The sequence below is a fragment of the Malania oleifera genome, chromosome 1 (genome assembly GCF_029873635.1).
Source record: "Malania oleifera isolate guangnan ecotype guangnan chromosome 1, ASM2987363v1, whole genome shotgun sequence".
Taxonomy (NCBI): domain Eukaryota; kingdom Viridiplantae; phylum Streptophyta; class Magnoliopsida; order Santalales; family Ximeniaceae; genus Malania; species Malania oleifera.
Window position 1 is genome coordinate 107769283 of NC_080417.1, and position 15368 is coordinate 107784650.

The following is a 15368-nucleotide window of genomic DNA, read 5'->3' on the forward strand; positions in this document are numbered from 1 at the left end:
AATCTTGGCCGAAATATGAACAAAATCCCATTATTTATTCATATTTACTAGCGTAAGCTAGTGAGACGAGGCGTGTTGGCACCGGTGACGTGGCAGCACAGGAAGCCATCCGAGCCCTCCTCCCATCAAAACTCCAACGGCTTGGACTTTCCCATCCACTAATCACCACATGCCATATCATTCAACACGTGATCTTCCCCACTCTTTCTCTCCATCAAACGCCGCGTGTCGCCTCCTCATTGTCTCCTTCAACACGCAACGTGGCGTGAGTCTCTACGATACTCCCCCCTGCACCCGAACACCGGCCCTCCCTCACACCTGTATAAATCTATATACATTATCCTATGCGCATCGATCCCGTAGAGCCTGGTTACTCAGTTCTGTGCCCCGGTGATCGAGATCGGAGATGACAGTGAAGCCGGCGAGTGAGTCTCAGGACCGAGTCTCCGGTTCAGATTTCGAGAAATCGAAGGAGATTTCGCCGCCCGACTTGTACATGGCAGCAGGAGGAGAGAGCGTTGACGTTTCGGAGCCGGAGGTGGGGGTGGATCATCGGAGTTTCTCTGTCTCGGAGAAAGTGAAGATGTGGGCGGAGGTGGAGACGGATCAAGAGAGCTGGGGGTCGTCGGAGGAGACGGAGTCGCCGAAGTCGGTGGCGAAGGTGAGGCAATGGCGGAAGAAGATCGCGAACGTACACAGCCAGGTGCTGAGGATCAGGGAGGAGGACTCGCATCTCGGCGAGGATATTGGGGAGGGCTTGAGCACGAAGGATCACAAGGTTATGGGATGCGCTCATCATCATCTTCATCTTCATCATCATCAGGTGGCCCCGCACATGGATCTCATGCTCTTCTCGAGACCGATCTTGCCTTCTTCGCCTCTCAGCGGCAAGACTCCCGTCAAGGCTTTACACTGATGATCGCAGCTCCTGAACTCGATCTTCAAGGTTCTTTCTCGATCTTTCTTTTGTTTACTAGTTTTGTTCATCTGCGAAAATTGATCGACTGCGAGCTAATTTTTTCTTGTAGCTAACATCAATAGTTATTGAATCAACTCTTCACCTTTTAAAATTACAAATTAAAAATTACTGTAAACAAGAACTCCCTGACTCATGATTTTCTTCATCTGTACTCTTGATTTTATCTTATGTTCGAAATTTTATACTCTGATTAGTTAAATTTCTTAAAAAACTTCAGAGTAAAAAATACTTGTCTTTCGTTGTCAAAATTTAACTTCCTGATGAGTACAGAATTAATAATTCAACTCGATCTTGTCCTCAAATTTATTCGATCTTCATCTTTTTCTTCGGATCTTTGATTCGTGTAACCGCGTCGAAAGCGACAATCAAACTCATTTGCGCCGAATTCCCGTTTTTCCTTTTTGAAAAGTTGTTATTATTTTCAAAATCTCCCCCCCAATTTCCCGCCTTTTATCCTGCGCTCGTCTAGTTGCATTATTTTCGGGTCTCCCGCGAAGTCTTCCGCACCGTCTAACTGATTTACCGGGTTGGAACTTTCTATACTGTGGATGGGTCGGGTCCGGATCTGGATACTTTTTTTTTTTTTAATTTATAAAAAAAACTAATTTATATATATATATATATATATATATATATTTTTAATTTTAATTTTAATTTAATTTATCTTTTCTGCTTTCAGTTTGCTGACTGAAAAACAGAAATACTGAGAAGATTGTTTTTGCTGTTCTTTAAAAATCATCTGGCAGGAATACTGGACGAGATGGAATCAATTTCAGTCAAAAAGAGCTGAGGTGGATCGTCGCTTTGCTGTTGCTTTTGCCTTTCTTAGGACCGATCACATTAGGAATTTAGAGAGAGAGAGAGAGAGAGAGTGTGTTTCTTTGTAACCACTGCTGTACAGTGATGAGTAGCGAACTACATCTTGAACCGATGGAGAAAGAAGATGTCATATTGTGATGATAGATTAATTGAGTTACGTGATGGCACTAACCGTGAAACCCATATCAAAACGATGACGAAACACAACAAAACGACACAGAACGTGTACGCCCAGCTGGGGCTGCTCAGCTACCTTTAACAACCCAATCCAACCAAACCCACTTCCTTCCTTTGATGGTTCACACCAGGGTTGGGTTAATTGATTTCCAAATTTAAAAAAAAAAAAAAAAAAAGTTTGGTTTGAATGCAACCTGCCTGACACTTTTTTCACTGAATTTTGGGTTTAAAATTTTAAAAAATTTTAATATTATTTTATATTATATTTTATCCAAATTCCAAACAACTCAAAATCTAAAATGCATCCAAACATTATCCAAAGGATAAGTTATGTCTGGAAATATAAATTTCTTTAATTCTGAAATTACTCGAAGAGGTCATGATATGGGTATATAGAATATTGCATTAATCCTTATTTATAAATCATGCACAGTTAAGAAAATTAAAAAATGGCAGATGAAATCAAAATTACAAACCTACAGTTGTGATTAAACATAATATTTTTGCTTTTTTTCTAAATCGCTCAAACCACAATATGTCAATTTATGGTGGACTTTTGGGGGGGGGGGGGGGTGGTTGGTTTGGTCTAACTCAAGATAAGATCACGAAGAACCATATTTTAAATGAACTTGCACCCAAGAATAAATTTAAACATCAATTGTACTGGTTGGATCAATGTCCATACCTCTTTTAGCGAACTTGTTCCTAGTTCGAAGAATCCTAACAATGCATCTTTAGAGGGTGAAAGAGGGAAGCTAATAGCTCGTTGTTATCAAATTTATGACAAACTTATTATTACGTACAAACCTTATATTTTTGAAGTTCTTAGGTCAACTCGTCATGTCATACAGTTGCTTAGATTTGCGTAAACTCTTTCAAAGCCAACATAAATGCATGTGACATTGGTTAACATAAAAGATGAATCATAACAATTTTTAAGCTTTAAAATTTTGAGTCTAAGAAATCATAATTCTTTAAAAATATTTGTGTCATCTTTGTGCACATCCTAGTTTATAGTAATAGTTGTATAACTATGATTACATAATGATGTTTAATCCCATCTAAGGTTACATAATGATGTTTATATACATACATAAGTGTTCTAGTATATCTAAACTACATTAGCAATCCCCCGGAGGAAAATCCTCCAAATAAGCCCAATTTACAAGCTCTCGAATTCAAATTATGTAATTTGCGCCGACGAAAACCGTTGACGGTTTAACCAAACTATTGACAATTTTGCGCTGAGCAAAGGTCCTCTTGCATATTTCCTGAAACCTCTTCTCATGCAATTGCCCTTTGCTTCACGAAGCTCTCTCCGATACATTTGATCCGCTATGAATACAAGTCACATCCCCAACAATCTCCATCTTGGTGAATATTCACCACCTTGGAAATATGAAAGCATAACCACTGCTCCACATGGGCTATAGATCGGGACCTGCCTCCCCTCTAACACTTGGAGACGTAAACCAAGTCCAAGCTATGCTTGAACTTGATTGTGGTAACATGAACTTCACCTAATTGAACACCTAACTCCTTGAATGATCCTCCGAACCACAATACTACCTTGGCAGCCTCAGCCTATGTAAAGAACTCCGATCCAGTTGTAATCAGCGCACCCTGAGACTGTACCCATGACTTCCAACAATTAGGTCTTCCCCCAACGTACCTTGTTGCAAGCCTCCTGTCTTCTAAGCCCCCTGTGTAGTCTCCATTTGTGAACCTCACAATTGACGAAACCCTTTGTTGCCTACCGATGTACCCAACTGTATTGGCGTAGGAAACCTTTGACATGACCCAAACATCACTGTTCGTCTATGAGTTCTGAGCGGTAGATTGTTTACTTAGATTCGTCAATGGTGTATTGGTGATAGGTTTAACATCAACCATGCTAAACCTCACCAACACCTGATCCCCAAAACCACCTTGAGATAACCACAATCTCCATGTAGTTTTGTCCATACAATCTTCCTGAGAGAACACCAATCTCCCCGCAGCTACAAAGTCACCTTGATATAATCCCAATCTCCCTATAACCTTGCGAATCTCCAACTCAAGAATACTCTTAGTAGTACTCAACACTTTCATGTCAACTTCCTTTTTCAATAGAGTCCCCAACTGATTTACCTCAGTTGGAACCTTTCTAGCAATCGACATATAAGAACCCGAACCGTGATATATGGATTAATTATATAAAAGAAAGGTAAATTGGTAAATTGGGTAAACTTCGTTGACGAAGCCAAGGTTCGTCGATGAAGTCCCTTCTATTTTTGGCGACGAAATTCAGTGTCTTGTCGACAAGAAGAAGCCGAGGGATTTCAAAAAATCAGGGATCTCAGGCTCGTCGATGAGGTCACCGTCTCATCGACGAGGTGTCTTTAGTGACTCGTCGACGAGGACGCCATTTTGTCTACGAAGACGACCGAGTTAAGGGCTATAAATATCAGTTTCCATTGCTTCCAAGCTAAGTAATCTCAAAATGTCATCTCCGTCTCTCTCTAGAACTTGAGGATCTCTCTCTCTCTCTCTCTCTCTCTCTCTCTCTAGATTTCATCGCAATTCATCGCCTGATTCGTAAATCCGACGTTACTGCGTAGATTAGGGCAAGATTCTCTTTGTTGAATAGGGGATCGAAATCTCGTTTCGAGCAGTTTTGGGTTTTGATAAAAATTGAGGTAAGGTTCAATTTTCATTTCTGTTTCGAAATATGGGTAGTAGTACGAGTTGTAAGGAAGTATTGTTCTACGTTGTTTCGGTTTTGGTGTTTCGGTTCGTAGTTTTGGGAGCCGTAGAGTTTGTGGTTAGATTTCGGGTTAAGATAAGGGAATTCTGTTTATATCAGTTTATTTTTAAAATCGAGATCGGTAAACCAGTAGGTTATGATCCTATGTATGTTTTGACTACTTATTTGGGAAAATCTGTCAGGTAAAAATGCGTGATTTTCGGGTTACAGTGGGAAAATCATGATTTTCAGGTATCACCTCTACTTTGATTGGAAAACTGTATGTTGTGTTTAAACTGTATTATTGAGGTGACCGTATCCATATTTGTATAAAATTGTATGCTTGAATTGGAAAACGATATGATTTATGATATACCAAATAAGTGTGGAATGTATGGTTGTATGTAATTATTCCAGGTATTTTGTAAAACAGCTAGTGGCGGCTAATTACCGTACACTGATAAGTATAGGAACGTGAGTTCCAAAATGATTCCAGGTTTTGTGAAATCAGCTAGTGGCGACTAATTACCATACGCTGAAATAGCTATGTGGCGGCTAATTATCGTACGCTGCGCCATGTACCGGGTCATTACCATGGGCGAGAGTGTCTGACTCTATATCCAAGGGTGTGAAATATCACTAGTGTGTTTCGGCTGGTCATCGATGGGTGTGAGCTACACCATATTGATGGCTAATTTGCAATGTTACATCGATTGTTTGTCTTCGACTTTAAACTGTTGATGATTTTTCTCGCTTACACAACGTTGGTTTTCAAATTTTGAATTGGGAAGTTGTAAAGGTTGTGTTTTGGGGGAAAACCCTTAGGAAGGGTTATATATACATGTTGTATAATGTAACTCTTTGTCTTTTAACAAAAGATATTGAAAAATCATGACCGTTTGCTCCTGTGGATGTAGGCATTGCTGAACCACGTAATTCTCCATGTCATTGTTTTATTGCTTTCATATAATCTGTGTGATTATATTTTCTATATATTTCAGTGTTGGTTGGTGCATTGTGTGATTCGGTATTCCGCTGCACATTCATTTGCACAAAAAAATTGGTATCAGAGCATTTGATTATAATAACTTCTAGAATTTCTTTTGAAAAGTTTGATGTTGTTAAGTTCGATGGAATAGGTAATTTCAGACTATGGCAAAGAAGGGTTAAGTGTAATGACCTGCTTAATTTCCATATTATTTTTTTTATACTATGACATATAACATGCTTTGATACCATTCTGGGAGTAAACCCAATCATTAGCCTAAGCAGCGAGAGGCAGAAATCACTTAGACATAACCATATGAAAATATACATACAATACCAGTACCAAAGTACTAACATGTTTCCCCAAAATACGCACATATATCTGTTTCCCAAAATACCCTCAACTATACTAGGATATACAAAAATCCTCCACAATACCCACTTCACTAATAGGGCACTACAGAATCCCCTCTATCTGCGAGCCTGGTCTGCTCGCCTACCTGGATCACCTGAAAAATGATTCAACACTGGGATGAGCCAACGCTCAGTAAGACGAAATATGCTATTATTAGTGTGTGGCAAATGAGCTACAATATTATGAAAATCCGTTTTCATATAATCATGTATAACTGAATATGTAAATACAATACAAGTAATAAAATCCACCACCCCTTTCCATGTTACTTAACATAACAGTATTGAATATTATTATTCAAAATACTTCTAGTATAAGTAAGTATGTTCTCTGTTTCTATAAATTTGTACATACGTAATAGTAATTGAAAACTTTCCCTGTGGATAACTGTGTGTCATGATTTAACCCCTCATAACAGGGTTGTGTGGCCCGTAGGCGGGATTTACCCTGGCTGGCCAACCAGGAATAAATCACTATACTCCATCGGTTTGATCTGCCCACCTCAACTCATATCTGATGGGGAGCCTATCCACGTCAAGGGCCTAGGTGATCGACCTACTACTACGTATTATCTAAATAGGTGGTTGCACTCATAACATAACATAATATCTGTAGTAACGGTACTGTGCTCTATAACTGCATAGTCCAACAGGGTCTGATACTATATAATATATCTCTATATACAACTATTTGATTTACCATGATTCTGAAATAACCGTAATAACCATGATACTGCATAAACTGTACTTTAATTCATACGTCATAATAATGAGAACTGTATAATCATTACACTGAAACTGCATAATCATAATACTGAAATTCGTAGAATCATGGTACTGAGATTCGTATAATCATGGTACTAGAATTTATATAATCATAGTACTGAAATTCATAAAATCATGGTACTAAAATTCATAAAACATATCTCCGTACTACATTCATATTCTCAAGCCATACCATACTTAATACATAATTTTCATAATTTAATAAACTATATAATATTTCAAAATTTCCTAGCATAACATATTTCCCTTACTTGATAACCAGAAAGCCCCTACGGTATACTGGCCTAACCCCCGCAGAGCCTCCTACATAACACCCTGAAAATAACGTTTGTTAGAACAAAATATTAGTATTTCTTCACCTACATCATTTCCTATAACTGTCAAAAGGCCAAAAATGGGTTAAAAGGCCTTACCTTGAATTTGGGATGAAATCCAACTTCGTTTCACCAACGATCCGCTCCAGCTGACTTGTAGAAAACTAAGTGAGAGGATCTATAGGAGAGAGAGAAAGGCGCTGAAATGTGATAAAAAATCCGATTTGTCACTACTTATAGGGCCAGATTCGTAGACGAGTCCTTCATTAAATTCGTCGACGAAATTCAGAGTAGCCTATCCTTTGCTCTGTTGTTTCTTGTCAACGAAATCTTTCCTTTGTTGACGAGGTCCTAGAGACCTTAGTCGACGAAACCCTGTATTCGTCGACGAATTTCCTTATGCACTCGTCGACGAACCCCTGTATTCGTCGACGAGTCTTGTCAATTCCTTGAAATTATTATTATTATTTATTATCTCCAAAATGCGATGGAGCGTTCGTCGACGAAGTCTATTGCCTCCTTCTGTTCCTGTTTCCATTTTCCTTCCTCTTTATTATTAAAATAATATTATTCTTCGGGTCACTACATTAAGGATCTGTTAGTGCAACAAGGTATGGTGAACGCATTATATAGAGGTCAACCAGAAGGCATGTACAAAACAAGTTGGAAGGAGTTGGAAGCGAAGGCTGTAGCGACTATCAAGCTTTGTTTGACAGATGACGTGTTGTATCACATTATGGATAAGGAATATCATGCTGCTATTTGGCATAAACTTGAAACCCGGTATATGCCTAAGTCTTTAACAAACAAGTTGTATCTTAAGCAGAAGTTGTATTGGCTTATGATGACGAAGGGTTCGGATTTGAACCAATACATAAATGTATTTAATCATATTATAAGTGATTTGATGTGGGTTGATGTGAAGTTTGAGGAAGAAGACAAGGTGTTGATGCTATTGAATTCCCTACCTGTGTTTTATATGTATGAAAATCTAGTTAATACTTTAACATGGGGAAAAGAAACCTTGAATTTGGAAGAGGTAACAAGCACTCTGCTAAGTTTACATCAAAGAAAGAAGGCTAACGATGTGATTTCAGAAGGTGAAGGGCTTGTGGTAAAGGGTAACCAGGAACGTGGGAGAAGTAAGTTCTGAAACAGATAAAGTGTTAATAAGTCTCGATCATAATCCAAGAAGAAGAAGGAGTTGATTATGATGAAATATTCTCCCTTGAAATTAGACACACTTCCATCAAGGTAGTGTTGGGATTGGTAGTGCATTACGATATTTATTTGGAGCAAATGGACATAAAGACAGCGTTTCTCCATGGTGATTTGGAGGAGCTGATTTACATGGTACAATTAGAAGGGTTAAGTTAACTTGAACATGAGCATTTGGTTTGTAAATTACAGAAATCACTTTACGGGCTAAAGTAGTCTCCAAGGCAGTGGTACAAAAGTTTTGACTCCTACATGATCTGAATTGGCTACAAGAGGTGTGAGTATGATTGCTGCGTGTATGTGAAGAGTCTTAAGGTTGGTTCTCTCATTTTTTGTTGCTTTATGTTGATTGTTGTGAAGGATATGACTGAGGTAAATCAGTTGAAGACTCTGTTGAGTAAAGAGTTTGATATGAAAAATTTGGATGTAGCTAAGAAGATTCTCGGGATGGATATTTGCAGGAACAAAGCTATAGGTAGATTGTGGTTATCTCAGGGTAGCTATGTAAAGAAGGTGTTGGAGAGGTTTAACATGGTTAATGCAAAATCGGTAAGTACATTGTTAGCGAATTATTTTACATTTTCTATCGCTCAGTGCCCAAGGATGGATAGTGATATTCATGACATGTCAAAGGTCCCCTATGCAAGTGCAGTGAGGTTTTTAATGTATGCTATGGTATCTAAAAGATCAGATCTGACACAAGTTGTCAGTGTGGTGAGTAAGTTTCTTTTGAATTTGGGTAGACAACATTGGGATGGAGTCAAGTAGATTTTTAGATACCTGTGGGGTACTTCTCGCTATGACATTATGTTCGGCAAGCAATAGAGTGATCCATAAATTGTGGGATATGCGGATGTAGATTATGTAGGGGACTTGGATGATAGGAGGTCTACAACAGGGTATGTGTCACCCTTGTGAGAGAGCCTATTTGTTGGAGGTCCATGGTATAGTCTCTAGTTGCATTATCAACAACTAAGTCGGAGTATATGGTAGTCACCCAATCTGCTAGAGAAGCATTATGACTTATAGGTTAGTCAAGAAGTTGGGTATACAATAAGGTGGAGTTCAGCTGCGTTGTCATAGTCAAAGTGTCATCTATTTGGCGAAGAGCCAATTGTATCATGTGAGGACCAAGTATATAGGTGTGAGGTTTCACAGGATCCGGGAGTTGATTTGTTCAGGTGATCTTGTGCTTGAGAAAGTTCACAATTCTGAGAATGCAGCAGATGTTTTGACAAAACCTGTTACCACTGATAAGTTAAAGCATTACTTGGACTTGCTTAATGTCTCCAATTGGTAAACGGGAGGTGGTCCTAACCTATTGTTCCAAGTAGAGCAGTGAGTTATGTTTTCGATTTTCTCATAAGGGGTGTATATTCGCCAAGTTGGAGATTATTGTAATATGTGGCTCATATGTTGAGTGGGATGCATGTACAATGAGAAAGCATAGTAGAAAACAGTGAAGCTAGCTTGCAATAAGAAACTGGCGATGATTTGTTGAAATTGTCGACGATTTTGTTCAAGTGCAGAAGAAATAGTCGATGGATTTGCAGTGTTACATTGATTGTTTGCTCTCGGCTTTAAACCATCAACGGTATGACTGAAACCGTCGATGGTTTTGTTAGGTTACACAACGCTGGTTTTCGTATTTTGAATTGGGAAGTTGTATAGTGTAATAACCCCAAAAAGGGTTATAAAAGATTAGTAGAGTGATTCCAAAAATAAAAAAATAAAAAAATAAAAAATTAATTGAATTAAAAAAAAGAAAAAAATTAATTAAAATTTATTTTTATTTTTATTAATAAAATATATTATTATTAAGATTAATTAAATATATTATTATTATTATTATTATAACATACTTCCTTCCGGATCATTCTTAAAGGAAGGAAAGAATTTTTTTTTCCTTTTGCAGGAAGGCTCTGCGCATGCCCCCCCAGTTCTCTCTCTCTCTCTCTCTCTCTCTCTCTCTCTCTCTCTCTCTCTCTCTCTCTCTCTCCTCTCATTCTCTCCCCCTCTCTCTTTGATTTCATAGCGGATTTTCGTCCGATCGAAAATCGGAAGATACCGCTAGACTCCATTCTCCGCTGCCATCATTTCTACCGGAGCGGATCGGTGGTAGGATCGGCGTAAACGTATCTTCTGGGGTAAGCCAATTTTCCATTTTTCTTTAATTTTTTGTAAATTATAAGCCTGATTGATGAACAGACGCCACCACGAGAATCTAGGGATGATTCTCTACAAGTCTAGCGGGATGAAATTCTAGTGGGATCGTCGTGGGTAAAACCCCAAATTTGGGGTATAGGGGTTATTAAGGGGCTTATTTTTAATTAATTAGGATTAATTTGGAAATGTTAAAATGTTGAGCATCTGGAGTTGAAGTAGAATTTTTGGAATTTAGGGTCCGGGTAAGCGCCGCGGGTGTAATTTTGGGACCCGCAGGTAAAATTCAGAAAATTAAGTGGGGGTGTCAAATATTGGTTTAAATGTTAATTTAGAATGCATGGGGCCTAGGGAAGGCTAGATGGATAGTATTTTGGGAAAATAGATTAATTAATCTGGGAAAAATGTAAATTGTAGGAGTTGAATTTCGGGCGCCAAGAGCGTAGGATTTGGATCCCAACGAGACTCTCAGTAAGTCAGGTAAATGAAATAAATTATAGCAGCTTTTTTAGAATTACCATTTGAATTAATATATGAAAATGAGCATATTGTATTTTGTCTGAAAATTATTATGATACAAATATCAAATAAATTGTGTGGCATTTGAGTAATATTAATTTGTGATGCTTTGGAGTCTGAAACTAATATATTATGAATATTAGATGAAAATTGTGTGGCACATGACATGTGTTGAAAAATGTGAAATATAACAATGGGTATTTTCTGTGAAAATATTGATATGAGAATGATTGATGTGATTAGTGAAAAATAATGAAATGTGATATTTATTTGTGAGTAAAAATTATTTGCATGAGAAATGAGTTTGTACAAATTACTAGTATGAGTATTTTGGGAAAATGTGAAAATGTGTGAAATATGATAGATATTATTACGAGATGATGAAATGTGCACAGAAAATGATGAGAATATTTATGTTGAACTGAATTGAGATATACTAAAATATGATTGATAAAATGCCAATACCGCATAATGATTGCGGTATATGGTAGTAAACCCCGATAGATGGTTATGATATTGAGTACGATACCGTTGCTAGTGGTGTTAGTGCAACTACACGAACTCTTGGAGCGTGTGGTGTGACAGTCGACTAAGCCATTTTGTAGGGGCCTCCTGAGTCCTGATCAGGGTTATAGGCTAGCCAGTTGTACTATAGACGCTATATGTGATATGATATTTGATCTAACCGGGTCGGCCAATTGCGGTTAGATCCCGCCTTCGGGCTGCACAACTTTGACCATGAAGGGAAGCATGACGTGGATAGAAAGATCCTCAGGGTGGCCATAAGTTACAGACGCGATGTTGGTATTTGATACCAAGGATACACATGAGCTGGAAAGTAAAATGGAAACGAAAAGTGAAAGAATGATAAAATTGGCTAAAATGAGAAATGAAAGAAAAAATGAAAATTGAGAAATAAAGAATGTTAAATACGAGAAATGAACCGTGTGAATTAATAATATACATATTTGAGGCGAAGTGAAACTCTCCGCCTGAGGGCTTACTAAGTAAGGTGAGTGTCCTGATAAGTATCAGATGTGGCCATCCGTGGCTGCATAACGTGTTAGGGCAGAGGGAAGCTACCTGTATGGGCGGGTAATCTTCCCTATTCTCAGGAACTTCGCAGGTAAAAATGTGTTGGAATGATTGATTTTGAGAAATGATTTTTAAGTTTATAAAAGCTTGTGTTGTATATCTATATGATTATAAGAATGTGTATATCAATGTATTTTCTCAGATGAAATGATGATTTGAAAAGTAAAGTGTATTATAACTGAACTCTTATGACCACACACTGTAAATAATTTATTCCTTCTTACTGAGACGTGTCTCACCCAAATTATCTAAATTTTTTTTCTAGGAACAGGGATAGATCAGGTGATAGAACTCCGTGATCATAGGGAGCTGGGACCCTGACACACAGGGTGAGTTTTGTGGACTAGGGGAGGTGTAATTCCCTTGGAATTGTGTTGTTTTTGAGGTTGTGATGGTAGCATATATATTTGTATGTATGTTGATACTTTGGGTATTGTATTCTGATAGTTAAGTATGTATTAACTTCCACTGTTAGGTTATATAAATAAAATAACTTTTTACCTAGTACCCAATGCGGGTCAGGTCATATGAATGGTAATATGGTGGTTGACGTGGTCGATTTATGGATGTTGTTTATGAAGAATGAATATTTATTTATTTTAAAAAAATTTTACGAAAATCGGGGTGTCACATATAGGTTGCGTTTTGGGGGGGAATCCCTCCGGGAGGGTTATATACATGTTATATGATGTAACTCTTAATCTTTTGACAAAAGATAGTGAAAAATCACTGTCGTTTGTTCCCATAGATGCAGGTATTGCCAAACTACATAATTCTTCATGTCATTATTTTATTACTTTTATATAATTTGCGTGATTGTGTTTTATGTATATTTCACTGTTGGTTGCTGCATTGTGTGATTCGGTATTCTGCTGCGCATTCATTTGCACAACAATATCAAACACGTGCGAGTTAATCGAAGATTAACTCGATTGTGACAAGATCCATATGTTTGCTTGAGTGGTCCTCCAAGGATGCGGGTGAATTGGGTTTAATGAAAATTAAAATGCTTGATACCAAATTTAAAACATATCAAGACGACACAAGAAAATCACACAAATATCAGAGTAGTTAACAAAAAAAAAAAAAAAAATTTAAGGAAGAGGGATATGAAAATTCTTTATAGTGGCTAGATATACGTAGACTCTCTCAAGGACAATCACCTTGAGATTTTACTAAACCCCTTACTTTAACGGCGTTAATAACACCAATACACCCTTGCTTGGAAACAAAGTACACTAATTTACGTCATTTGATTATAATAGAAATTATCCTCATAAGGATGGATATACAAATGATGGCACAAGCTTGATGACTTTCAAAAAATAAACAAAAGATGACACAAGAGTTTATGGAGAGCTTACGATCTCCTAGTTAATAAGTCCTCAAGATCTCTCAATTGTCTAGCTAACTTTAATGATTTGAAATCTTATTGAATAAAAACTTAAAAAAAAAGTCATTAGCATAACATAATTTACTATCATGAAAATCAAATTAATGAAAACTCAGAAGTAATACCATATCAATTAGTGAACCTCTTGTAAACCATACTACCAATGCAATAGATAAGGAATCCCCACGTACAATAGTGACAATTTATTGGGGTCCAGCCAGCCAGAAATGAGGTGAACACTTGGAAAATTACCACCATTAGTTCTTTATTTAGCTAGAACGCAACTTTCTCGTAGGTAAATGTGCAGAACACCTCATTGTGGAACAGAAACTCGAATGGCAACTTCTTGTTTTTTGTTAAACGTGCATACAGACTAATTGACTGTAGACTCTGGCGCTATCAGCTGTAAGGATATGAAGAGGAAGCTTTGGAAATTACATTTTGCTGAGAGGATTCAAACTTTTATATGGCAACTCTACCATGGTAGATTATTCACTGATAATGTTAGAAAATAGAGGGGCACAATCATTATGTCACTGATAATGCCATTGAGGAAATGTGTTAAGGCTATTAATTAAATGCTACCTGCTGTGCCGCAGATGTAATGTCAAATGGGCATGAAATTTTATTGTGCGTGAAGGGTGGTCCAGATCACAATAATAGAATTCAATATCTACTTTACACATTTGCTTCTTGTATGATTAATATTCATGCTTAGGAACTAATTATTAATCATTACATCTTTAACTAATGTTTGCAAAATTGAAGTAAGATAGTTGGAGACGTGATATAAACGAAATGATGTTAGCATTTTTAATATTTTCAAAAATAGAAATCATAAATGTAAATTTTCTTCTATTTTACGAATGGATTACAAGACTCTCTTAGTCAAAAGTTTTCGTTTGTTATAAATATTGTAGAATTCTTCGCATCGTATCTTTCAAACGTGATTTGCATTGTCGATAAATATATATATTTTATAGATTCCCTTTAATGGGACATTTTCATTAGCTTTTATTTTTTGCTTGGTAAAATGGGTTACAAAAGTAAGACCCACTAAAAAAGAACTTTAAGTGAGAATTTGAGTGTTCTATATATATATATGCATGATTCTTTTGTAAGGAGGTGAGACCCAAATATGAAATTTATGACTGTAGACATTACTCATTTTCGTGTGCGGATTGTAAATACCATCTTAATGAAAAGTTTTCACATTTTACGTAATTCTTTTCACAAATATTAAAGTCATAAAATTGAATATTTATTTTTATTCTTTTAATATGCAGATTATAGGCACCCTCTTAATGAAAAACTATTACACTTTACTAATTCAGTAGAATTCTCAACAATGTATTTTTTTTTGAAATGTAACTTACACTATATATATATTTTGATGACCAATAACTTGAAGTGGTAAGGGCTCCTTTAGACATTATCAAACTTGACAATAATTGATCGTATCAATCACAATGGTAACCTAGGAGTGTTCCTTTGTAAAATTGACTAATGAATTCCCCCCCCCCCCCCCCCCCCCCCCCCCCCACCCCAAACACCCTTTTTAATATATTCTCTTTAGTGAGGCATCTTGTACAAACTTTTTTGTTTGTATGTTTGATTACTTTTTTATTTTTTCCTCTTCCTTGGTAAAATGGGTTATAATTGTTAAAATTTTTTAAAAGAACAATTTTCGATTTATTTTATGAACCATGATCAAGTAAAAGTAAGGAAAGAAATTCAAAAGTATACCTTATGATATTTTCATCGAGACAATTGAATTGA

The 15368-nt window shown here is 36.9% G+C and overlaps 1 protein-coding gene across 1 annotated transcript; it reads left to right on the top strand.

Moving 5' to 3' along the window:
• The first annotated feature begins 303 nt into the window (after positions 1-303).
• On the top strand, positions 304-1969 carry LOC131158554 (uncharacterized). Its single transcript, XM_058113425.1, has 2 exons — positions 304-946; positions 1726-1969. Exon 1 carries the CDS (start codon positions 407-409, stop codon positions 914-916), a length of 510 nt encoding a protein of 169 aa, XP_057969408.1. The 5' UTR covers positions 304-406; the 3' UTR covers positions 917-946; positions 1726-1969.
• Positions 1970-15368: the final 13399 nt, after the last annotated feature.

Bases quoted from the DNA above. Each gene is read 5' to 3' on its own strand.
- LOC131158554 (XM_058113425.1), top strand. From the start codon at position 407: ATGACAGTGAAGCCGGCGAGTGAGTCTCAGGACCGAGTCTCCGGTTCA.